The 27,999-nt window shown below is 39.4% G+C and overlaps 1 protein-coding gene and 1 long non-coding RNA gene across 4 annotated transcripts in view; both read right to left on the reverse strand.

Moving 5' to 3' along the window:
- Positions 1-5,074: 5,074 nt before the first annotated feature.
- LOC126408787 (uncharacterized) lies at positions 5,075-13,551 on the reverse strand. Of its 3 annotated transcripts, none has more exons than XR_007571953.1 (3): positions 13,389-13,551; positions 10,980-11,129; positions 5,075-7,676 (listed from the first exon to the last, which is right to left on the reverse strand). It is a non-coding gene; the product is annotated as an uncharacterized LOC126408787 (long non-coding RNA). The 3 variants fall into 3 exon arrangements; XR_007571955.1 differs by having other exon boundaries at positions 10,961-11,129; XR_007571954.1 differs by having other exon boundaries at positions 13,348-13,551.
- Positions 13,552-19,523: 5,972 nt separating this feature from the next.
- The window catches only part of LOC126409129 (T cell receptor alpha chain MC.7.G5-like), a gene marked incomplete at its 5' end in the record, with an annotated part of 64,576 nt that continues 56,100 nt past the window's right edge, over positions 19,524-27,999 (reverse strand). The window contains 4 exons of the mRNA XM_050075068.1: positions 19,524-19,885; positions 21,655-21,762; positions 21,868-21,918; positions 23,542-23,745. Of these exons, the coding sequence (XP_049931025.1) occupies positions 19,884-19,885; positions 21,655-21,762; positions 21,868-21,918; positions 23,542-23,745 (365 nt within the window). The remainder of the gene's footprint in view (positions 19,886-21,654; positions 21,763-21,867; positions 21,919-23,541; positions 23,746-27,999) is intronic.

Raw genomic sequence — 27,999 nt, forward strand, 5'->3', positions numbered from 1 at the left:
ACAGAATAAGACTTGAAGTAGACGTTAAAGCAACGTTAAAGCAACTGAAGTGAGAAAGCAGGCTAGTAGAATTCACCAGAGCAGTACAGAGACGCTGTCACAGAAACACCGGAAATGACACAACTCGCTTACCGCAATACGTCAGCACGTCAAGCACGTCAGTGTGCAGAGATGAGCTGTGAAACTGTAGCATCAGTATGTTGTGACTTACAGTATATTACAGTAAAACCCTTCTGCTCATAGGTGTGTAAAAATTAACGAGCTCTCTCAGGTCACAGCAGTGTGACAGGTATTTAACCACAGGACACACACAGTACTGTCTTACCTTACAGGTGTGCTCAGTGATGAAGATAGCTGGAGCTAGCATCCTGTTAGCTCGGGCTGGGTGAGCTAGCTTCACCTCAGGTCCAGTCCTTCACGTGAGTCAGCTCGTTAGCTCTTCTGATGTGTCTTAACTTGGCGGCAAATCAACTTTGCAGTCGTTTAAAATGTCCTCATGTCCAACACGACAATGTCCATGTCCATCCTCATGTGCCGACTAAAACAAGCAATATAAAACACAGCATGTTAATATCTGCTGTAAGTGAACCATAGAAGCATAAAACAGGTGGACGACACATTATTACAAAGAGCAGCTAAAATGCACCCTGACATTGGCATATATACCAATCAGCCAAAACACTGAAACCCCTGACAGGTGAAGTGAACAACACTGATCATCTTGTTGCAGTTCAATGTTCTGTTGGGACATTTATGTGGGTGTCACCACACAGGCTCCACCCACCTGAGCACCAGTGCAGACAAAGCACTCCCCAGTAGCTGTGGCCCCCCAGCAGGACAATGAGTCACGCCACACCACAAAAACTGCTCAGGAATGCTGCGAGGAACGTGACAAAGAGATCAAGGCATCAACCTGCCCTCCAAATTCCCCAGATCCCCATCTGATCAAACATCTGTGGGACGTGCGGTTACCTCACCTCACAACCCACAGGACCCAAAAGAAGCTAACACCCTGGTGCCAGACACCAAGGGACACCCTCCACAGGTCCTGTGTCCATGTCCTAACAGGTCAGAGCTAAGTTCAGTCCAAGGAGCACCCAATGTGGATCGGGGGTAACTCTGGGGTACAAGCACGTCCCTCAGATGTTTGATCAGGTTGGGATCTGGGGTATTTGGAGGTCAGGGTGACGCCTTGAGCTCTTTGTCCCGTACCTCAGGTCATGCCTGAGCAGTTTTTGTGATGTGGCATGGTGCATTGTCCTGCTGGGGGGTCACTGCCATCGATAAGTGCTGTTGCCATGAGGGGGTTTATTTTGTCTACAACAGTGTTTGGGTGGATGGAGCACGTCAAGTAGCATCCACATGAATGCCAGGACCCAACGTGTCCCAGCAGACCATTGCACTGTAACAAGATGATCACTGTGATGCACTTAACCCGCCAGTGGTTTTAATGTTTTGGCTGATCAGCGTAAATGACTGTGTACAAAAATCCTGCAGCAGAGCTTTGAAACATCCGAGAGGAACCAACGAGTGCCAGATTGCCAAAACTCTGTATGAACCCTCGGTACAGACAATAAAAACATGTTCAGGGCCATTTTCTATTTTTGTTTAAAGAGGCAACAGATAGGATTCTTTTTTTTTTTTTTAGCTTGGCGCCACCTAGTGTCAGTGGTGTTGCGTCACACTGTGGCAACGACCAAATTGAGCGTGGGGATCAGAGATAATCAATAAAATGTAGGCTGTAAAGCCACCAGTATACCTCTATGTATATGTAGAATGAGAAGGTGTGTGGACACTCTACTAAATAAATGAGTAAAGAGACCGAGCAACAATTATCAGATTTATCTGAAGAAAAAACAAATAGTAATAAGTAGTAATAGTAATGTATTTTTTCTCTGTTGCTGTGTGATTTCTGTGTGTCTTATAATTTGTTGCAACTTTTCTATGCTGCTGTCTTGGCCAGGCTTCCCTTGAAAAAGAGATCATTGTGTCTCAACGGGACCGACCTGGTTAAATAAAGGCAATAAATAAATAAATAAATAAGTAATGCAAATAATTATAGCAGAATGCACAGTACCAGTACAAACAGCTCACAGTAAATGATACCAATATGTACAGTACCAGTACAAACAACTCACAGTAAATGATACCAATATGTACAGTACCAGTACAAACAACAGTAGACACAGTGGAATTATACCAATATGCACATGTAAACAGTCCCCATTCTAGAATAAACGCTACCGTATGGAAACCATGCGGCCGGTTGGAGCTCAAATTGAATGGGAAACAAAGTCCAGTGTTCACTTAGCTGGGCGTAACTTAGCTGGGCGATGTGCGTGGATAGCTGCCTCCGTGAGAAGAGAACAGAAGGAAGGGAGGGGGGTATCACTGTCCGAGGGCTGCCGTAGAATGGCAACCAGGATGTCAGCCGACCAACACTCGCTACCCGCTCCCTGGTTGCGGCGATTTGCGATGCTGGCCAGCTAGGAATGAACTAGCAGCCAGTACAGTACAGTCCTCTCTGGTCTAGCTAACATTTAGCCGTGTTACTTACTGATCCATTAGAAAGAAAGCTAGCTGGACATGGGTTTTGAAGCCTCTTTGGTCACGGAGCTCCCTCCATCTCTTGAACGCCTGACTGAGGTTTACTCTTGTTTTTCCTCTTCTTTTATCACTCTCCTTTTTGCTCTTCTTTGCCTCCTCACACAGAGGAGCTCCTTTTCTTTTGCTAGGCTGTTTTTCACTTGTCTCCAAACTTTGTCCGTCTGCCATTGTGCTCCTGACTCAACTATCTCATGCCCAACTCCTCATAAGGACCAGCTCCAGTCCCTGATTGGCTGACCGACCAGTTTCGCAATACATGACGCGTTTCCTGCCGTAAAGAAGATTTTTTCCGTGAAATTTCGGCACCGGTGGCAGAAGCTTATTGCACAGATTGCAAAGTCACTAAGTAACCTATGTAAACGCTGATAGTCTGATTTTACTGTGGACACTACCCTGTGCAACCCACATTATTTTCATCATGATATATTTAGGAAAAGATGCTGTCTGCTGCCTCTTTAATGTACACACATAAATATCCTGGAAGTTAACCAAGCATAGCTCTGTAAACAAGAGAACACCAATGTAAAAAAGTCTGGGGTGGACTGCAGACCCGTGTCAGAGGACTGTTCTGGACGGGGTACTGGGAGGCATGACCATGAAGGGACTTGTAGGTGAGGAGGGGGAGGTTAGTGGATGCAGGATTTGACCAGTAGCTGTCGAAGGTAGATGAGGGTGGGGGTGATGTCTTCCAGGGCTTGGTACAAGCGAGGACCCCACCACTTACTGGAACCTGTCCAGGGCCCTGTGGGAACCACAACGAGACTCCATACGGGAGGTGATAAAGGTGTGAATAACGGGTTCTGCCATGGAGTCAGAGAGAGATGACCGGAGTCTGGAAATATTTTTCAGATGGAATAATGGTGGAATGTTATTATTATTATTATTATTATTAGCAGTAGCCTAGTATTGCTGCCATAAATATATTGTTGTTGTTGTTGCTGCACAACAACCTGCTTCTACAAGTTAAACATGATCTGAGCAGCTGATTAATGAGTTGAACATATTTTTTCATTCCTGCTTCATTAACAGTCCCAAAGAAGAGCCACACGGTGGCGCTGGTGTCACATCAAAAAGCAAAGAGGAACCCTGCAGTAGCCGAGTGTATACATGTATGTAAACCTTCCTGACAAGGCATTGAACACCAAACTGCTTCAACATTCAGTATTCCTGCAGTAACACGACTTTGTTAGTATTTATTCACAACAGAACATGACAGTGATGTCTTAAAGAAACAACCCTGGTGCTAACAGGCTGATTTTAATGCTGGCAGCAGGGAAATTCAGGCCAAACCTGGTGACATAAAGTTTGCTCTAACCAGCCTGAAGGTCCGGTCCCTCAGTTTTTTCAAACTCTGCTTTATAGGTATTTTTCCACATGCATTCATCCATCCATTTCAAGTGCTCATCCAAAGCTGGGTGTCCTGATCAGATGTTGAACCACCTCAACATGAAGGAGCAGCGGCTCTACTCAGAGCTCCCTCCAGATGTCTGACTCCTCCCCCTATCTCTAAGGCTGAGCCCAGACACCCTACAGAGGAAACTCATTTCAGACGCTTATATCTGTGACCTCATTCTTTCAGTCACTACCCAGAGCTCATGACCATAGGTGAGGGTTGGGACGGAGAAGGACCAGGAAATGGAAAGCTTCACCTTCTGGCTCAGCTCTCTCTTCATCATGATGGTCGGGTGCAGCGCCCGCATCACTGCAGCCACCGCACAAAACCGCCAATCCATCTCATGCTACATTCTACTCTCACTTGTGAACAAGACCTGGAGATACTCACCTCCTCTCTTCTCCTTCTCCTTCGTCTCTCTCCCAACCCAGAGAGAATAATCCACCGTTCTCCAGCAGAGAACCACGACCTAGGATTTGGAGGTGCTGACTCTCATCCTGACCGCTTTGCACTTGGCTGCAAACTGCCCCAGGTCATGCTGGAGGTCACGGTGAGATGGAGCCAACAGAACCACATCGTCTGCAAAAAGCAGAGATGTGACTCTGAGGGCTCCAAACCGGATCCCTTCCTCCCCCGGTTGCGAGATCCTGTCCATGAATATCAAAAACAGGTCCAGCTCCAAGTCCACAAAACACATGTAGACTGGATGGGCAAACTCCCACGACCCCTCCAGGAGCCTCGCAAGGGTAAAGAGCTGGTCCACTGTTCCACGGCCAGGACATAGAACATTGGACCAATTCTGCAAAGTTAAAGTACTAAATAATTATAAATGTCCCACTGCAGAGGAGTCACCTTGTAGTAAATCATGTTAATGAATGCTCATTTTGAGTAACGACCACTCTCCCTGGGGTCCACACAAAATGCAAAAAACAAGACAAAATATTAAATGATGACATCGTAGACAGTTGACAACACTGACAATTTTAAAGCGCCACAAATACACATGACCTTCACAAGCATTACATCAAATGCTGGTTGAACATGATTTCTCTTTTGATCATTGAGGTTCTTAGTGTCTCTTTAAAGTGATCCTACTGGTCACCTGGGTGAAGTGTACGACATGGCTCTGTACATCACAGTTTTCTTTAATGCAGTCGTCTTCGGTAAGATCCTTCTCACGTGACAGAAATGTCCTGAGGCCTGTACTAGGAAGCAGGATTTGAAGTTAGCCAGATAACTTTGGGCTTAACTCTGGGTTTTCAGCACTACCAAGCTGGTTCTCTTTTGACCATGATAAATCACCGTGGCAACGTATGCTGAACAGCTAAGCTGCTCCAGAGCAGGTTAACTTCAGGGTATGGGATCACAGCCTGTCAACACCCCGACCTCTGACCAATCAGATCACTGAAGAAAAAAGTCTCCATGTAGCAAAGTCCAGAGTGACAGCAGGTAAAAAAGAGCAGCCTGTATGCTGTCACAGGTCAGTAGAATCATTTCATTATTTCCACTGGTTTTAAAACAGAGCTTCTAACAAATGGAGAGATTGTTTACAACACTAAACACATGATTTTAACACTGTTTGAAATGATGCAAAGTTTATTTCAGTCTGCAGTGATGGTGATATTTTACACTCTGATTCATCACTGCAGCTCAAAATAACCTGAGACACCTGTGTGATGAGAACTGGGACAAAACACATCATATTTTATTAGTAAAATAATCCAGACATTATTAATTGGCTCCTGTTATTATAAATGTAACATTTGGATCAGACAGACCTCATCAGTCCTTAACTACTTTTCCAGCCTTTACTTCAGTAACACAAACAGTCTGGCGTCACTTCAAAGTGTTTTATGTGACAGATTGAGGGTGGTATTATCATCGTCCAACTAAACAGCAAAATAATACTCTGTACTAATGTCACATTGGCCCATAGCTCAGTGATACATGCACCTAACTTAAGTCTCAGATGACGCTACATTTTTGGATGGTGTTTACAATGTTTCTAGATTTTCCTTTTGAAGATTACAGATTGTTGTTTCCATCCCACGCCACTGACATTTGACTGTCTCACAGTAGCAGACACTTTTGCTGCCGTTTCATCTCATATAATATGAAGCAGCCTACTTCATTCATGGTTCTGATGATGTGGCCCATAATTAACACCACTGGCTCTTTCACATGAACACGCTCGTGGCTGATAGGAAAACCCAGAGCTGACTGAACTAGTTGATAACCAGCTTTGTAGCAGCGCTTATCCAGATGTCCAAAGTTAAGCTTAGTCAAAGCAGATAACCAGAAGATATCCTGGCTGAGTTGAAGTGGCTTTGTAGTACAAGCCTCTGCTTCACTCAGGACTTGTTGATGTGAGGGTAGCAGTTCCTGAGAGAAGTCACACAGTGGCGCTGTTGTCACATGGAAAAGCAATAGGAATGGCAGCAGCACACCACCTGCAGGACAAATGACTCCAAACCTGTAACCCAGAGCCGAATATAAAGTCATTTCTTCCCCTGAAATCAAACAATTTCATGTAAAATCTGATCTTTTATCGCCCTCAGACTTTTGATGCATTCACATGTGTTTCAGCAGCCTGGACTCGTCCAAACATTATCTCATTTATATTTCATTTCATTTCTGTAGTTTTCACAGTCAGAGTAATAAAAATAAACCCTGTTGTCCTCCTCTGTGTGTCCATGATGATCCACACATGACACGTTTGTTTTAAAGCATTTTAGTGTCTGTTCATCACTTTACACAGAGACAGACAAGGAATCCCCCCCTGACCCCTGACCCCTGACCTCTGACCTCTGACCTCTGATGTCCTTCCGTTGAACAATGAGACACTTGCTGCAAAAGATGCGTTGAATCATTTTGAACCTGATGTATGTTAATCATTATAAAGTCTGTCCCTCACACACTTCTTCAGGAAGTCTTGGAGGTCCAGACTGACGGTGTTACGGCTTTATGAAACACCACTTCTTTCTTTCAGCGTTCCCACACATTTTTATGGACAAAATTTAAAAACGTTTTCAGCACTTTTCAAGGACGCATCATAAATTTTACACAACATATAACACTAACAGAAGTGTAGGGAACACTTTACTCCACATGTTGATTATATCACTGAGGGCAGTCTGTGGAGACGGAGCAGGAGAGCTCCCAGAGAGCGGGAGTGATGGCCGACAGTTTGGTTGAACCGTTGGACCTTATTATGTAAATATACAATATTTGACCATAAGTATGTGGACAGCCCTGATGCCTAAATATCATAAATGGTTTGTAACAGACTTCCATGCAGATATAAATGTCAGTGAATATATTTGTTAACACTTGTAGGTCCTCCTGTGGACAGCCCTGTGTGAAAGCTGTTGTATGAACAGATAATATATCACAGTGTTACCACACATAGTTTTTCTCATATATATATTTATATGTTTTTGATATTATTTTATTTCTTCCTGGAAGTTTTGAGACACTTTCAGTTGCAAGTTTTTATTTTTTTTTCCTCCACACGTGTCGGAAATATTCTGAGGTCGTGTTTTTTCCTCATCTGTGTGCCGACGGATGTTTGTCAGATTGTGACCTCAAAGTTTCACGCTGCTGCAGCCTCGTTTCTACTTCTGCTTCTTTTGAAGCTCGTGCACATCCTGCTGCTGACATCCTGTTGGCGGTGAAGCTGCAGAAAACCAAACAAACAAACACAACCAACAAACAAACAAATGATTTTTCCATCACCAGTACAGTCACCACAGAGTCACATGGTTACTGTCACAGCGGGTCACACTCTACCTTCATCATGATGATGAGGATTTTTACACCTATAAACTTCAGACTATAACCATATTAATCAAATGATAAAAGAGAGGCAAATATAAATAGAGAACAAAGTCATATTGAACACAGTTTTAAATGATGTCATGTAATGATGTATAATAATAAACACTGTGTTGTTCATCAGCTGGTTCCTACATTATTATATATATATTTTTGCAGTGGTGGACGAAGTATTCAGATTCTGTACTTGAGTATAAGTACAAAAAACTTGCTGTAAAAATACTACACTATAATACTACAAAACGTAACTTAAAACATGACAGTATCATCAGTACAATGTATTAAGTATGAAAAGTGAGAGTACTAAATGAAGGAAAATCGACTAACTGTTTATTCAGCTAATAATTTCAGCTCTACTTGTAGGTCTTTAAATTTTTGTAATTTAATTTATGACAAAAAAAACAAACTATATGTTCATATGTTATGTGTAAAAAAAACTTCATTTGTGACTAAAGCGTCACTGAAATGTAGTGGAGTAGAAGAAAAGAAAAGACTCAAGTAAAGTATAAGTACCTCAGATTTGTACCTAAGTACAGAACTTGAGCCGCTGTGCTTCCACCACTGCATTTTGGTGGCCGTGTCTCATCGAGGGGCGCCTGTGTGTCACATGGTGCACTTTACTTAAGTTTTAACAAACTAACGTACAGAAAACCTGCAGGAGTTTTTTTTTCCAGCAGAGGAGAGCTAGTTCTGGTTCTGTGAAAAGTATAATGAAGCTGCCGCTTATATTGTGTTTTATACATCGTACATGACAAGACAACCCGGTCTCACTCCAAAGTCGTTGAATACTGGCACTTGGTCAGCGACTTCTGGCATCAGACACTGAACAAATGAGTCGTCCTTTCACTCAGCATGATATGCAGCCGGTCGCCATTATTATTTAACAGCGCCCGGAGGCGTCAGGGGGAGATGTGACAGGAAAACAACTAAAGTTAAGGTGGGGAAAGACCGAGTAGGCCGGGCAGGAGCAGGGGTGGATGGGTCCAACAACCACTGACTTTCACCCAGGAGGCCGGTGCTCACTTCCTGTAAGATTGTAAAACCAAACCCTGTTCTTTTTCCTAAACCCAACCACGTGTGTGTGTTTGAATCAACAATTTATGGTGTTGTACCGACATAGTGCTTTTATTTTGAAAGAGACTGTATGCAAACTGTACATTTCCTGTGAAAACAGAAGTGTATTTTGAAAACAGACAATGCATGTAACAGGCTGAAGCTGACACGGCGTCCCAGAACGTCAACAACCAACACACCCAGGGTACCTTGGACGTCATATGTGGACGTGGAAAGTCCATGACCAAACGTGGACATGTGACGAGGTCACAGTGAGGATGAGTTGGATGGGAACATGAAGACAACAGAGGCCCAGTATATAGCCTTGATCCTGTCTGTCAGTAACATCAACAAAAGAAACAGAGTAGACAGGACTAAAAGGAAAGTTCAGCAGAATCAAATGTGGTCTTGTAATATCACCAACAGGAAGTCCAGAGGACGAAGAGATGGAGTGAAACATAAACATAACAATAAAGCTAAATTCATCCACAGCAGGACTGTAACAAACCTGATGGAGGCAAAACCTGAATAAGAGTCCGAACTCCTGTTGAAGGACCTCATGATTCAGACCTCCAGGGGCCCCAGGTGATTCTCCTTAAAGGGCCCAAACTGAAACAACACAGATTCTTACAGGTAACAAACATTTCTCACCATCTGTCTTCATTTACTCCTCGTCATGCTTCATCCTGTGCAGGGGCAGCTGGGAAACATAGCTGACCTCTGCTCTGTGGTTTGGAGGTACTCATACTTTACTCAAATACTTAAGTTTAGTTGTTTAATATATGTGTATGCAGTATACTGGTGATAAATGTATTGCTGAACATAGGACAGATATTATTACACCACATTTGATTCTGCTGAACTTTCCTTTTAGTCCTGTCTACTCTGTTTCTTTTGTTGATGTTACTGACAGACAGGATCAAAATGTTTGGAGGCTACAAATTTGGGCCTCTGTTGTCTTCATGTTCCCATCCAACATCATCCTCACTGTGACCTCGTCACATGTCCACGTTTGGTCATGGACTTTCCACGTCCACATATGACGTCCAAGGTACCCTGGGTGTGTTGGTTGTTGACGTTCTGGGACGCCGTGTCAACTTCAGTCTGTTACATGCATTGTCTGTTTTCAAAATACACTTCTGTTTTCACAGGAAATGTACAGTTTGCATACAGTCTCTTTCAAAATAAAAGCACAGGTTGACATATTTTTCCTTCAACAACAAATTAGTGTCGTTACGTTCAGAAAAAACGAACAGGGTTTGGCTTTACAAACACACAGGAAGTGAACCTCGTCCTGAAAAGTGAAAGTCAGTGATTGTTGGACCCATCCACCACCCTACCTGCCGGGCCTACTCAGACCTTTGCCCCCTTAACTTACAATGCTGCCCCAAAGCGTTTCCCCCTGATGCCACTGGGTGTCTTTTAACAATAACAGTGACCAGCCATGTATCATGTTGATGTGAAAGAACGGCTTTTTTCATCAGTGTCTGATGCTGCAGGTCACTGTCTAAGCGCCAGTATTCGTCGACAGAGTGAGACTGGGCGCCATCACGTTTCCTTCAAAATGTTTCGGCTGTTTCAAATAATTTGCGAGACTTTGGAAAAGATCAGGATTAGGTGGCCATCACCTTAACCCCAATAATTTTTACTTTCACTGAGAATCAAAAACAGTTTTAGTTTATATGATGTTTTAATATCTTACACTGTTTTATTTTGCTTGTGTTTTAGCAGTTATTGTAATTTAAATATCTCATCTTGTTTATTCTCACAGAAGGTTTAAAGTCACTGTAAGAAGAATATATGAATATTGACAGGCTGAAGAGAGGAGTCTGACTGTAACATGAGAACAATATGAAAACATCTAAAATTAATGAAAAGTAAAACACATAAAGATTTGGGGCCGTCGTGGTGGCTTCAGGCGCCTGAGCAGCTGTGTGCCACCTCCACCTGGCCGCTCAGTCACACCTGGATATACAAGTTAAATACTGAGCGACCCATTTATCACACAAAGGAACATGTGACCTGCTGCGCTGATGGTTTATACGGTTTATATTTAGGCGCCTGTTTTCTCACACTGATTCTGAGGCCACACCTGACGATACGTCTTCACCCCAGCACCGCCTGACCTCCATCTCCCCGCCCACACATCCTGTCCCAGCAGGCTTTGAGGCAGAAACCACCGCCACCTTCGTCTGTGACGCAGGCATCTTTGTGCAGCTCGTCCTCACTGAGCGACCACATCCTGTGGAAACAGTGAGACAGAAGATTTTCCACCAGCAGCAGCAGCAGCCAATCAGATCACAGCCTCAAACACCTTCACAAGACGACAAATAATGAAAGATAACAAGTTTCACAGTGTGATAAAGCAGAGAGACATTTACATGTAAACACAGATAGTATCAATATTTTGTTTTTATTTATTTGTGTAGTTTGTTTTTTTAACTTGTTCATGATTTAATTTGTCTTTTTAATTTGCTTAAAAGCTTCTGGTTCTCAAAATAATCTTATTTTAAATTAAGATGTGTGTGACCCACACAGTTTGAATGTTGATGATTTGGACGCCCTGAAGTCACTTTAATTTGCAGAGTCAGTCTGAACTCTGATAATGATTTCATTTATTTCTGAACCAATGAAATCACAGTGCATAATATTACTTAAACAGAAAAACACGTATGTGTCAGCTGATAATGTCTCCCAGCTGATGTCGTCCTGCAGAGACATGAGGTCACAGGACACATGGACACATAAAGTCCAAATGTCTTTGATACCAAAATAAAGAATCATATAAGGTCTAATTTGTAGGTTGGTTTACGCGACTCGTTTGTGCTGATCAGATAAAGATTCTGCACTGAAGCACAGTGATGGAGGCAACTCTTTCTTCTTCTGCAACAACATGCTCATATTTGATCTGCTAATAAGAGTCAGACTGATGTCAGAGCTCCGTGCAGACCAGTCACCAAACCAAACTGGGACAATCAGTTTTTATGGAGTTGACCCTGTGACATGTTTCAACAGCAAAGAGATAAACTGTCGTCTTACAAACACTCACAGCAGTAAAAAGGGGGGTCCAACCTGGCACCAGCAAGGTGTACCTAATAAAGTGGCCAGTGAGTGTATCTCTGTCTGCTGCAGCAACAAGACTCCAGTCACATGACCTCGTACTTTAGCCAGCTACAAAAAATGACATCAGTGCAAGAGTTGAAAATAATCAGTATATTAACTCTGTGTGTTCTCACATCAGTCTGACACTCTGCACTCGTTAAACTGCATCATCACAATCAAATACGATTAATGAAAGAAAGAAAGAAAGAAAGAAAGAAAGAAGAGGTGCACGCTGTATTTGAGTCTTTGCTTTAATTTACTGACACACAAACCAGTCGAGGCTGCTGCAGAAGTAAAGAAGTAAAGTTTCTGTTGTCAGTGAAGTACATCGGCTTCAATATAAAAGCTTCAGTTCCCTGTCAGAAGAGGCTAACGGACACCACGGTAAAGAGGTGAAAATAAAACAAAACAAAGTTTTTCCCGGAATGAACAACAGTTTGATGATGATGATGATGATGATGAAGAAATAAATGCACATTTTATAGAGCATTTAAAATAAGGGCAATTTAAATAAACTGGCATTAAATTGTTGAAGAGTGCATTATGAACTCAGAGTTTAGGACTCAGGACTTGACTTGGGACTTGAGTGCAAAGACCTGAGACTTACATGTGACTTGCAAAAAAATGACTTTGTCCCATCGCTGGATTTCACGTAAACGAAGAGGTCTGAAACATGAAACATTAAAGAAGGAAGAGTCATCACGTCCATGACACCGTTTGCATTTTGCACTGGTGCTGGACTGTGGTGTCACCTCTATGTCAGTCACTGAGGCGGCCGCAGCTGATCACACTAACTCTTCACATCTTTGACTGAAAAACACTTCACTTCAAATAAAACAACACACAATACACACTCTAAAACTTTTAGAGTTTACGTGGCCTGAACCAGGAAAAGCAGACGCAGAACAAAAATTATGAGCTGTAACATGTTTAACATGTTTACTGTTGAGATTTAGAGTCTGAAAGGTTAAATTAATACTTAATTATGAACACACTCAGAGCCGGTGGAAAACAGGTGGAGTGGAAGTGGGCTGAAACACACACACACACACACACACACACACACACACACACACACACAGCTGTGAGTTACACTCTGGTTTTCATGTTTCCATTCAGTCTGTAACCAGAGGTGATGACACACATTCACAGATCAAGTTTAGGGTTCATAAACTGCAGAAATTCATCAGCGAAAAGAAATGAACATTATATGTGTATAAATATGTGATCTCCTGACGGTGATCAGCGTCTTCATTATCAGAACTCTGTCACAGTCGTCTCTTAATTCCTGCTTGTTCTATGTTTCTGTCATTTTTGTCAAAGACCCAGAACATCAACAACCAACACACCCAGGGTACCTTGGACGTCATATGTGGACGTGGAAAGTCTATGACCAAACCTGGACATGTGACGAGGTCACAGTGAGGATGTGATGGCACCAGAGTCCGTTTGGAAGCGGGCCAAGACTCAACTTTTTAAGTGGTCTCGGTTTGGTTGTTTGATCCACACCAGGATGTCACTGACAGCTTTCACACCAGCCTAAATGAACCGTACTAACAAACGTACCAGAGTTCATTTTAACACAACTGATCTCATTAGGTGTGAACAATCCCTGACATGAACTTTGAGCCGGATCACCAACATCAGTGGTCAATAACACAAACAACACATCCTCACTGTGACCTTATCACATGTCCACGTTTGGTCATGGACTTTCCACGTCCACATATGACGTCCAAGGTACCCTGGGTGTGTTGGTTGTTGACGTTCTGGGACGCCGTGTCAACTTCAGTCTGTTACATGCATTGTCTGTTTTCAAAATACACTTCTGTTTTCACAGGAAATGTACAGTTTGATACAGTCTCTTTCAAAATAAAAGCACTACATCAGTACAACACTGTGCATTGATCTTAGTTTTCCTTCAACACACACACGTGGCTGGGTTTAGGAAAAAAGAACAGGGTTTGGCTTTACAGTCTTACAGGAAGTGAACACTGGCCCCCTGGGTGAGAACCAGTGGTTGTTGGTTCCATCCATCACCCCTCACACCTGCCCTAGTTGGCCTTTCGGCCCGTTAACTTACATTGTTGCCCTGACACGTTTCCCTCTGACACCACTGGGCTTCGTTCAACAATGTCGGTGTGTAGTCACATATCTTGCCAACATGTAAGGACGGCTTTTTTTGTCGGTGTCTAACCAAGTGCTGATATACAACAAAACGTATTTGATTTTATTATTGATGTCAAAATGTCCTCACAAAGACACAGGTGTCTCTCTCTCTTTCACACACACACACACACACACACACACTGTTATCTGCATTGCTGCTGTTTTCGGTGCAGCAGAACAAACAGGAAGCCACAGAGAGAATCGCAGCTCGATCCAGTTTGAGCCGCTCTGCTGATCACAAACACTGATTAACACTCTTGAGTTTCAATAAACAACATGTGGCTGAGTCACAGCTTCAGCGTGACCACACGACAACTCAACAACAAACTAAAGTCATTAAAACACAGCAAACTATAACGAGACAATCCGTTTGACCTCCATCAGTTCAGATGAAGCAGAGTCAGTGTTCTGATCAGCTGCCTACATGTTGAGGGAAATGACTAAAATATAGATTAACTTCTTTATCATTTGTTCCTGAAATGACTCAATGAATTCCTTTAAATCACCAGTGTTTCATTTCCCACCATCTCATCAGTCAGAATCAGAAACTGATTATTGGAGGAGGAAACTGTGACTCATGACAGTCGCTCCGATGTAAAGAACAGAGAATTATAAGAATAACAGTATGAAATGGAAATATGTAAATATAAAGTAATAAAATATAAAATGAAATAGAAATAGAAATGTGCATCATGCTGCAGTGTTTAACAACAGTAATTAAGAAGAATAAAAATATATCTTCACTGTGCTGAGTCTGTAAGTGTGTAAAAATAAATAAGCATTGTGCTATATCACAATGTTTAAACTTGTATGTGACATTCAGAAATATTAATATGTATTATGCTATAATGAAAATTCAGACATTCTACAGCAAATGTTTTCAAACTTTTTGTGCTCAAGGCACGTCTGTATTTTTATCTGTGCACAACTGCTTCTATGTGTGTTATCACTCTTATCACAGTAGGACAGGTAGCTGTCCACTGACAGTTTTCATTTTCCCTTTTCTTTCAGTGGTCGATGGTCTTCGCTGGTGCTTTGTTGTAATTTGCTCCGTATAGTAAATCAATCCATCGTCCCACTCACAATCAGGGCATTCAATGTGTGACAAACTTATAATTCCCAAGCACGAATGGCGACAGATGTGTTCCCCGTGAAGGTTTTTTAAATTAAATTACATTACATTACATTTTTTAAGCTAAAGTTGTCCTCTTTATTAGGAACTGGGTGCGCACAACATACTGATGCAGTCAATGGAAAATTCATTTGTAAACCTGTTTTTGAAAAGAACTATAAAAAGAAAGTTTATTATCATTATTGTTATTGTTGTTGTTGTTGTTGTTGTTGTTATCATCAGTTTGACTTTTCACAGCAGGAAACACACAATTACAAAATGTCACCTATGACACAATAAAGTCCAACAATTATTTCCACTGTTGTCATTAATGTGAAACAGATAACAATGCTGATGACATCATGCTACCTCCAAACTAAACAGAAGAGGGAATCTATCTGAATAAATTCTAAATTAAACAGAAAAATTACTCAGATTTCTCAGAATCAAGGACCAATATTTATTTTAATGTACAAAGGGAATATTTACTTAAGTTTTTATTTCATTATTGTCAACTTTCACTTTTACTCCAGTATATTTATATTTATTGGAATAAGTATTTTACTGCTTGTGTTCTTATGTCCTGAGCATTTTGGTTTCTACAAAATAAAATCATAAGGTTCAGCAAATCAGCGGTGCGAGCTTACAAGTCGGATCGCAGGTAAACTACATACAGTCAGGTGCAGAGTGTCAACGGTTTTCTTTAAATCCTTTAAATTGTGAAGAAGAGCTTGTTTTTCTTCAAGTGTGATGTATGCTCTGTTTTTAATGTGGCTACATGTTATGTAGAAATAAACTTCATTATTCTGAGTTCTGACTGCTTTGTTTTTTACTACCAGTATTTACTTCATTACATTTAATGTACGCTTTGCACTGTATTGCAACAATTTCCCCTGATAAATAATGTTTTATCTTATTTAATCTCATCTCATCTTATTTTATCTCATGTGTTACATATGGTTTCTGTCCTCAGGCTGTACACTGGTTCCAAAATTATTTCCCAGGTCATACTTAGTGTGTTTATGAAGAAGGCCGTAAATCGGAATTTCTTCTGATAACTAAAGGTGTCCCCCAGGGTTCCATCTTGGGGCCTATTTTGTTTTCTTATTTTTTTTAGAAATTATTTGGGTAAAGACATTCCAGCAAAAATACAATTATATGCAGATGACACTGTCATGTACACACATGCTTCCTCCATAGTGCAGGTGGTGCAGGAGCTTCAGACAGACTGTCAGTCATTACAAACTGCTCTGCTGAGTTTAACATTGATTTTAAATGTTTAGAAAACAAAGTTCATGGTCTTCTCAATAGCTCGCTCACAGCCTCTTGATGATTTCAGCATCTTGTCTTCTGACAGTAAATCCATTGAAAGACTGTTCTCATACTTGGATATATGGACAGATGATAAGCTTTTATTTAATGTACATACTGCTGCTCTAGTTAGGAAGCTTAAAGTGAAGGTTGGTTTTTATTTTAGAAATAAATCTTGTTTTACTTTTAGTGCTGAGAAAAAACTTGTGGAAGCTACTTTTCTGTCTGTGATTGATTAAGGTAACATATTGTATAGGCATGTAGCCTCCTCCATTTTACACAGCCTTGATTCAGTGTACAGTGCATCTCTACCTTTTATTACAAAGTCTCTGACTCATCACTGCATTCTTTATGATTTGGTGGGTTGGATGTTATTGACCACTTGCAGACAACAGCACTGGTATATTTTTATCTAGAAAGCAATATTGGGCAAACTCCCAGTCGACCTCTGCACCCTTCTGTGTGTCAGCTCTGGTAGTTTCCAACTACGCTCCTCCAACTGGTTGCTTTTTAATGAAGCCCATGTTTTAACAGATCTGGGGAACATTTCCTACTCTGCACCACAGACATGGAACAATCTTCAAAAAGATCTGAAATTGGAAAACATGGAACAATCTTCAAAAAGATCTGAAATTGGAAACATTTATATCCACTGATGAATTTAAGGAAATCATAAAGAAAGTGGTGACAGAGACATGTGCTTGTTTTTTCTTTAGAGGCCACTGTGTTTGAATAGTTGTTGTTTTATTGTAGATTTTTGTATTATATGTTGTATTTGTTGCATTTTAATGTGTTCTTGTATTATATGTTGTATTTGTTGCATTTTAATGTGTTCTGATTGGCTGCTGCCTCAGCCAGGTCTCCCCTATTTTCAATCTCAATGGGACTTCCTGGTTCAATAAAGGTTAAATAAGTGAATAAAAACATCTTCATTGTTCTAACAAGAAAGGTTAAGAGCAGTGCTGCTTCTCATTGGATCAGAGTTAAAAACATTTAGTTGTGAGTCACGATGACAGAATTTATGACTCTCCATCTTTGTTGGTGTTTAATCTTCAAACAGATGAAGCACCTTTAAATCTGCCGTCTGTTTCTTAAAGAGGATATTACAGTCAGCGGCGTCAGGAAACTACAATGGGCCTCTGTGCACGCTATTAGGGTCCATGTCATTGGTTCGACAGCACATTGGTTCGACATCCCATTAGTCCGACTGTCCGCGGTGCTGAACGGCTCGCAGCGGGCGTATGGTGCGCCGCGACTGGCTTGAAGCGGAGCAGGCTCACAGCTTATGTGTTTGTCACTTTCTTTTTCATTTTAACCCACACCATGATCTTTTCTTGACCCTTACCAAGTGGTTTTTGTGCCTAAACCTAACCAGACCTTAACCACAGGGCATCATGTTTGTGCCTAAACCTAACCAGACCTTAACCACAGGGCATCATGATGATTTCGGAACGGACTTCGAACAATGAGTTTAATATGGTCGGAACAATGGGCAGTTCCCCGCTATTATACATGTATAGTCGTGACACAAAAAGAGACTCAACACTGGACAACATCAGTATACATATCACCCAGCAATCATCATATCTGACAAAAGTATCAGAGACAGTAAGAAACAACTCATTTCAATCATCAGTTTTTATAGTTCATTTATAGATTTTATAGTTTATGTAGAAAAAACTTATAATTTTATTTATTTAGCCACTGAATGTATAAAAAAAATAAAATAAAATAGAACACTATGACGCAGGTGGGTTTGATTTTTAAGGACATATACAGCAAATGGCACCATTTTTAAATTAAATTCCACCCCAGGGGCCCATGTGCAACTGCACTGCCTGCACTGTCTCATCTAATGCCCCTGGTTACAGCAGATATGAAGTTAAATGTCTTTCTCTGGAGCTCCTGAGGTGGTCAGTAACATGTGGACACTGTAGGATTTTTACTACTCAAACTGTTTAAACATTGATCATAAAACTGTTTGTTCTGTAAACTTTGTTCACTTTTTAATATATGATTTATATTTTTCTGCACTTCATGTTCTACATGGTTTGAAACAAAGTTCTGTACTAATCAGATAAACAGACACTGACCTTCTGTTTCTCTTCAGAACCATGAACATTGTTTTAAAACAGATCTTCTGTTTGAGTCCTCAGCTGTAAAACCTGGTGAAATATCTGTGATTTAACCGACACCTTCCCTCTCCAATCCACTGAATGTAGGCTAATCAACTGTGTGGGCCTTGAAATTATGACTAAGGAGAAAACTGGACCAGCTGGGAACCACTGATCCAGAAGATCTTCTATATTTGGTCAACTTATATTTCATGCTCATTTAAAGTATGGTGACTTCAGTATTTAGTCACCTTCATCATGAACAGTTACCACTTAAATAAAAAACTGTGATTCCCGCACACACTTCTTGACCTTTGCATGATTTATTTTAAAAAGGTCGACATTTTGGTCTCAAACGTTCTCAAGTCTTGAGAAAGGTCTCTGAGACCCTAAGTGCTGTATCGTGGGCAACGGGACCTGCTTGAGTCTCTTGAAGACATTTCACCTCTCATCCAAGAGGCCTCTTAGGTCTAATGGACTTGTGAGGAATCAAAAAGCCTGCGACTCCGCACCAACGTTCTTTAAGAAACTCAAGCAAGTCCAGTTGCCCATGATACAGCACTTTGAATTACCATGACCTGGATGACTGAGAATCTTCACCAACATGTTTGAGACCAAAATGTCGACCTTTTGAGTTAACTTGAGTTAACTTTTCTGGGGCACCTAAGCAGGAGGTGAGCATGTTGTCTTCAGCTCAAGAGTTTCCATGCACACACTTTTCTACTTTCATATTTTAATAACCTCAGGAGAAAAGACCTCCTGATGGGAGGCTTTAAACCCAGAGTTAAAAGAGAAATTGTAAATAAAAAACACAAAAGTTTTTCAGTCTGTTGTTTCAGTCTTTATTTCTACAGCGGCACACAGGAAATATCACGCAGCAGTTTTTTAAAAAAAATGTGTTTTTTTTCTGAAAGCAGGACGAACAGTCCATTAAATGTGACATTTACATCAGCGGGACAGAAAGAGTTAAAACATCACTGACAGACAGACAAACTTCTCCAACACATCCGTCCACAGTGTGATGATATCAAGAGATGATATTACATTTATACAAGTTACTGTACATGAAACAGACGTATGGGACAGTGAGGGAAGAAGAAGCGAAGCCGAGCGATGACTTCGTCGAATTGATCAGGGAGTCGTCCTGCGAATCCGACATCTTGGAGGTTTTTTTTGTCCTCTGGTGAAGTTCTGCAAAGAAAAACAAAAAAAACATGAAACGATATTTAATGAATGTGAGCTGAAACAGATTTAATAACAAAAGACAAAGACTGCAGATTTCTTCAGTTTACATCTGTCAGTGAACACAACACATCAACAACCTCTGCAGGTTTCTGAAATATGATGCAAAATAACATCACAGAAAGTTGTCAACAGCAACTGTGAGTCCATTTTCATCGAGACATTCAGAGAAATGTAAAAAAAGAAAAAGACAAAAACACTGAGATGAAATGTTGAGGCGTTTCAGGAATGTATGTAATTACTTAACTCTAATTTTTAATTAAAATAATTTCTGCACTTGTTTGCATATTTGTGTTCACACTGTTGTTCCTCAGGGTTCAACAGTTTTTCATAACTTTACAGAACATTCGTCTCCGTACAGACACATAATTACAGCAGCATCTGAAGGGAACCAGGTCCAGTATAACCATTTAAGCCACTGACTGGGAACTTATAGCCCAGTTCAGACCAAATATTTGCAACAGGACAAGTTGAAACAGGAAACTACTGTCGGACCTGCTGGTTGACAGGAAGTGACCACCATGAGACGGCGTATCATCTCTAGTCAACGACTCTCTGTGCTTCTGATTTGTAACGTTGACAGGAAGTGACCACCATGAGACGGCGTATCATCTCTAGTCAACGACTCTCTGTGCTTCTGANCTTATTTTGTGGCTGAATATAATTTGTAGCTTCTTAAAATCTGAATGAGGATAGTGATAGTGAGATACTGGCTACAGTGATGAAACAAAACCAGCATCAGATGGACTGTATTCATAATCAGTACGCCACAATAATATAAATAACCAGCCACACATACAACGAGCAATCCACCGTCTGACACCAGCACACCGTGAGGATGGAAACAGAGGGCTCGGTGGGGACGGAGCACCTGCTGCAGCAAGCCAACACGCCGCCTGTGGTCATTTTGACTTGACCAGCAGACTTCACTACAAGCTGAACTGGACTGTAGATCTCTAAACTGTTCACAGTTTCGTCCATTGTGAGTTCTACACAACTACAAAAGGTCAAAGTTCAACCAAGACATAACTTCTTCAGATCTACTGGACTTTTACAGCACAAAGTTCAGGTAGTAACTGTGATGATCACCTTGGTTTTCTCCTCATCAGTGGTTTAGATGTTCAGGATAAACTGGACTTGTTTTATGTCTCGTGGACGTCTTCATGTGTCCTTCCACTGTTCTCTCAGTCATGTCCATAATGCCAAAAATGTCTTAACTTGTTTGTTTCTGAGGGAATTTCTACATTTATCTACAATAAATCCAGATCTGACACATCATGATGAATGTCTACGTGGTGATGTTCTGGAAACTCAGAGCTCTTATTTAAGGATTGGAAAGAATGGCTGTTTTGCTTCAATGCTGAAATAGTTGACGTTCTGGGACGTCGTGTCAACTTCAGCCTGTTACATGCATTGTCTATTTTCAAAATACACTTCTGTTTTCACAGGAAATGTACAGTTTGCATACAGTCTCTTTCAAAATAAAAGCACTACGTCGGTACAACACCGCCAGCTGATGTTTTTTTGTCTTTCAACAACACACACGTGATTGGGTTTAGGAAAACAGAACAGGGTTTGATCGGATCAGAAAACAGGGAGGCGTTGTACTAAAATATGATCAGACATAAAACAGGAAACTGGAAATAAAGGTCTGTTTGTTATTGGAGTTTACAGAATCATTGACAGTATTTGTTTGAGTCTTGTGGTTTCGTACTCACACTGACTGATCCACAGCCGCAGAGTCATCAGGACGTTGAAGACAATGGTTTTGATGAAGAGCAGTCTGAGGCCCATGATGGTCAGAGTCATGAGGTTCACCTTTGCATCTGCGAACAACAACATCATCATCATCATCATCATCACGAAGATTGAAACAGAGCACAAGCAGAGTTTTAAACACAATCAGCTGTTCAGTCACATTTAATACAAACCTGGTTCCAGTTTATCTTCACACGTCGGAGATCCACCTAAATCAGTTTCAGCTGAAAGATATCAGACAAGATGAGTGATTATTAGTTATGACGGTGATGATAATTTATCTTCATCAGTCAGACTCATTAAATGCATCAATGTCCCAACTGGTTTCAGACCCCTGTCATTTAGACAGAGCTCCAAAAACTAAACAGTGAATGGAAAACAGGAATTTGAACTTTGACCCCATTTTTCAAATGAGTTTTAAAACTTTTTGGTCATTTTTCATAATCACTTTGAGCCTTTAAATTTTCCATTTCAGGTTTTTCAATTCCAATTTTCCATTTTTTCCAAATATATACATGACGGTATCATTTGGAGATCAGATTTCCATTTGAATTTTAAATGATTTTTTTTACATTTCATTATTGTCAGAATAAAAAAATTACACTATATTATTGAGCACCTTTGTCACTGACACCCGCAAACACCTGGCTTTTGTATTTATTGGTCAAGTTACAACTGGCATTCACACCAGGGTCTAGGTTTGAGACAGAACAAATCAGGGATGTAAAAAAGAAGTAACCACCGTAACATTTTCACCAGCGTCCACGCTGCTGTCTGTTTACAAAGGCTGAATCCAAACGTCCACCCTCTGGACCTGCAGACTGAGCCCTCGCAGACTTCAGCTGTACGTAGTGTGACGTGTTTACTGTCATCATGTAAAGTCTGCAAGCAGGGACTGCAAGCGGCTGATAGACAGCTCTCGAGACTGTTTTACTTGTTACCATGAAAACATTCAACTATCAATCAATCAATCAATCAATTTTATTTATAAAGCCCAATATCACAAATCACAATTTGCCTCACAGGGCTTTACAGCATACGACATCCCTCTGTCCTTATGACCCTCGCAGCGGATAAGGAAAAACTCCCCAAAAAAACCCCTTTATCGCTGCTGTCATATTCATATAAATGTCATGTAAGTGCCTCCTCATCTGTCCCTGCAGATATCAAGATTTAAATCCCATGTATAGCTTTTTTTTGTAACTAAAAAATGTATGAATACATCTCTATGTAACAGCTACACATGTTCAACAACAGAGATGTGTGTAAATCAGGACTATGACTCAATAAACTGAGTATCACTCACATTAGAAACCTTCTTCTGTTGTTTTTCAGCCAATATTTTCAGCCTATCACAGCCTGATACACAGTCTGACAGGCTGTGATAATAAACGTATGGTCAGTCCCTCTACAGCCTGTACGTATACATATCTCTCTATCTATCATCATGTGGTGTGTGATTAACATTTAACAGACCTAACTATCAATAACTATTTAGCACATTTTTTTTCAGCAGTTGAAAAACCCACAACGTCACGTCTGTATTGCAATGAACTGTGGGTAATTAAATAAGTGAAGTCTGCAGAAAGTCCACTTGAGGCCCCTGTGGACTGGATGGATTGTAGCTTTGGAGCCCTAAACACTCCCAGACTTCCCGTGAACGCGCCCACAAAATTTGAAGTGCGGACATTTGGATTCAGCCTAAAATGTTTTCCGGCCAGCTGTGACGTCAAAATTGACACACATAAAAAACTAAAATAAAATAATGTTTGTTATCGAGTTCTTCTGCATTTAAAAAACCTGCATACACACACTAATTCTAAATATAATAATTATTTATGTCATACCCAATCCACATTCTTTTGGAGATGACACCAAAGTCACCTGGTTGTACAGCGAGTCGCCTTTTATCATGACAGCTTCTGGCTTGAAATCTGATGCATTGTGTCTGTTGAAGCCGGTGGCCAAGCACACTGTGAGGTTGGTGCTTTCATCATCTGATGGAATCGCAGTTTGTAGTTTGTAGTAGGACGGTTTGGACTCTCCCTCATCTGAAAAACACAAAAGGACAACTCATCAACACACTGGGATAATGTTCAAACATCACTGACATTACTGCGTGTCCACTTCAGAGGAAGTTTTCTCTTCTCACTCGGTTTGATTAAGAAGAAACGAGACAAACCAAAGAACATCGAAGTGAAAGACGTCACTCACAGACACACTGTGACTGAAACAAGCTCTGAAACAACCGCGTTAAAACTCAGCTTCACTGGATAGGAAAACTGACATTTCAAACATAATCACCCCAAATCAAACAACCGTTGGAAAATAAATTGAAGTTTTCCTAGACTTGTTTTTGGAGGCTCAACTCTGCATATTTATCCATTAGTATATTTTACTGATTTTTTAAATTCTCTTTTTATTGATTTATTTGAAGGTCAGACAGACGACTTAATCATACTCATACTCATTTTACAGATTTTTACTATTAAAATTTTACTGACTTTAGTAAAGCAAAGCACATCATCACACGTGACAGCACTTTTCATTCATTACTCCAAACTGTTTTAACTTTACTGTCTTTATTCAGTTTTTATTGTATCATATGTATTGTATTTATTCTAAGTCCAACATTTGTATGTTTCTACACTGAAAGTATATTTTTAGTAAACGCACATTTTTATACATTTTATACAAATACATAATCATGAGGTTCGGTGTTTGTCTCAGTTACTGTTGCACAGTAATTCACTAATTTTGGAACCTTACCTGTGGGTCTTATATTGTGTGGTATTTATAATACACATATTAAATGTACACTCATATATACCGTGTATGAATATGTCCAGAACATTTTCTCATAAATCCTATAATTTGCAATATTTCTAAATTTCTAAGCTTATTAATATTTGATTTATGTAAAGTCACATATACCTTACTAATTTATTTTTATTTTTTTCATTTTTTATATCAACATTTTGCTTCTTGTACACTTCAAATATTCCAAGAAGTGCAGTTTAAGTAACGGCACAAGTGCTTTGCTGAAACTGTTAGTAATATCGTTAACAGTTTAACATTTGAGACACCTCTTTATAGAAGCATGATGGTTGCTAATGTGAGTGTCAAAATATTTGTGTGTATATTTGATAACTTACTCAACACAACGATCATTTTTAATCCTGATCCAAACAGGATTCTGTTATCATTGTAATTCCACAACAGTTTGTCATTGTACTAAAACAGCTCAGCGGTATCTAAGCGAAGCTGCGTCATATCGTTTCAGAAACAGAAAAGTACTCAGTAAAAACGTAAATTTAAAAAAATACATAAATGTATTGTTTATGAACTTCATTTGAATCACAATATTTTCCTTTTTTTAATAAATGTTTTTTAATTGGCAGGTGTTGCTGGCAGTCATTTGACCATTTACATACTGGAATTTCTCAATTGTGGGATCAATAAAGGTGTATTTTATCTTATTTTCATTCTGTTGAAGGTATTTTATCGTAAAAAATTAGGAAAAATCTGTTATTTAACCATGTTAATCTGTTAAACTTATAGTGCCATCACTTCATTAAAGGTGTTTGATTATAATAATTTCAAAACAAACAAACAAACAAATGTATTGTTTTTGCACTTCATTTTAATCAGGATATTTTACTTTAATTTTTTACTTTTTTAAAAAACCTTTAACTTTTTTTTTTACGTTTTAATTTTCTTGCTGTCGTTAATATCCTTCATTAGATGAACCGTGAGTTCAGTTGTGTCTAAAACAGTCTCACACTTACTTGTCAGAATAACAAGTTTAATTCCAGATCCAAAGAAAGTCCTGATGTTGTTATTCACACAAACATTTGTCTGGCAGCAAAAACAAATCAGCAGCTATGATGTGACTGAGTGGATATTTAAAAATATATATTATCAACAAAACTGAGTGAAAATGTAACCTTTCTATTAATACATTAAATTGTGTTTGTTTTTGAATCCACCGACTAAGTTTTTATTTCAAAATTATCAGTTTAACAACAAATGATATGATATATTTCCTATGACTGAATCTGATTTAAAACATTTCACAACAAATTTAATTAATAATTCTGGTATTTTCAGCTGCAGCTAAAATAAAACAAGTGTTTAAACTGGTGACATCACTGTTACGTTCCTATTTGTAATAAGTCAGAAGTTTATTTTGGGATTTAACATATCCTTTGTAATACAAATAACTAATGCCACGAAGTTTTAAATACACAAAAATGAATTATGTGTTTATGATTGTATGAAATATACTAACAACAGTGATAAGTCTTTATGTTATTAAAGTTTGGCTGGTCAGTCGTGTCTGTAAGTTTCTGCTGAGATGATTCTGCAACATCAGAAAGTTCTTTAATTAAGTTTTTATCTTGTGTTGAAACACAGCTGTGGACAGAACACTTCTGTGTTGTTAAGAATTTACCGATCGGCACTGGTGTTAACTTTTATACACTTCTGTAACTCAGCTGTTTCTATTATTACGTTGTTTTACTTTCTGTTGTAATTTTTGAGCCGTCTCTGGCACAAGGATTTCCTTTGGGATTAATTAAGTTCTAACTTCACTTCACTTCATTTCAATCTGTTTTATGGTAATTAAAAAAAAGATGAATACATGTCAAAAACAAATATAATGATGTGTTGATGTTGACAACACACTTACTTGACATTATGACAGCTCTGATTCCAGATCCAAATATGATTTTGAAGTTGTTGTTATTCACACAGGAACTAAACCAGCTACAAAAACCAGCGCCGTGCTTCAACATGCCAGCGTAGTGTATATATTTTGTGGATTTTCATGATTTAAAGTGGTTCTGACAAAATCTGTCGCTCTGCAGCATCTCTGAGGTGAATGAATGAATGAATGCACGAAATAAAGTAAATAAGATGTTGAGACATGACGGTAAATTATAATAACTCTATAAGAATCTAAACACCCATGTCATTGAGAGGTTTGTAAATCACATTTTGTAGGATTTGAAGAACGTTAAATACACAGTCTGATTTACACGCTGAGTTTTCGAGTTCATATTTACTCACTTTTTTCTACTTGAAGTTTAGTTCCAGCTCCAAATATGAGTTTGGTGACTCCAAATTGTGTCACACAGTGTTTTAGTTTCTACAGTTTCCTCTTGGTCTTTAATCTTAAGAGCTTTAATCTTCTACACCAGCAGGATTTTAAATGTGAAACCAGTAACGTCCTTTAATGTTTCAGAATTTTTTCTACTTGTAATGTGAGACATAGGACACTAGGTTTAGTTTTAGATCAATGACTCCAAAGTGTTTTTTTGTGTGGAATGGGAGGCAAAGTTTAAATTTAGGAGTAAACCTTGATTTTAAAAGGAAATAACTTTGGTTTTAGTCAAATTAAAAGAACCCTAATGATGTGAAACAAAACCTACAAAAAAGGCAACGTGAGCTCCACTGTTATATTAAAAATGTGAATGAAATATTAAATTGAGTCTGACACTTACTTGCCATAATAATAAGTTTCACTCCAGCTCCAAACACAAATCTGATGTTGTTCTTCACACACAGATTTATGTGGTAGCAAAAACACCAGCTAACAGAGAGGGACGTTTGAAATATATTTAACCAGCTGGTTTTTATTTTAGGAATGGGTTTTTTTATTGATACCAAGTTGATCAACTATTTTACTGCATAAAATCTAAGAAGTCGAAATTCAGGGTCTGAAATTAAACAGTCAGAGAAATTTAAACAACTGATTCAGACAAAATAATTTTTTTAAAGATGGCAGGAAGTGACATCTATGTCTCGTTACTTTCATTTCAAAATCACAACTTTAAGTTAAAATACGTCAAATAAGAGAACACAGACTAATGTTAATATCAACTAAATGTAAACTATTGACAAAACTTTGTATTCTTTTTAATACTTCTTATTTTGATTGAGCGAAGGTATTAATAATGTAATATTTGTGTCACCATGTTGTGTTGTGAATATTAAAGTTAAGAAAGCTTTATGTTTATACTAACTGTGTTCAGCTTTTGTTTAAAATAGTCATATTACAAAACAGTTAAACAAAAAGCATATAAAGCAACCTTATAACGGTAAAAGTTCAACTTTAACATGTTTAATTACTGAAAGAATGTATATGAAAGGAAACCGTGATGATTGATGTGAAATATTAATAATTATAATTCTGACTTTAACAACCACGTCTTTCTAACAATGATAAATGTTTTAAATGATTGACCATATTTCAAATGTACTTACATGATGTAACAATAAGTTTGATTCCAGATCCAAACACG

The sequence above is a fragment of the Epinephelus moara genome, chromosome 21 (assembly GCF_006386435.1).
Source record: "Epinephelus moara isolate mb chromosome 21, YSFRI_EMoa_1.0, whole genome shotgun sequence".
Classification (NCBI taxonomy): Eukaryota; Metazoa; Chordata; class Actinopteri; order Perciformes; family Serranidae; genus Epinephelus; species Epinephelus moara.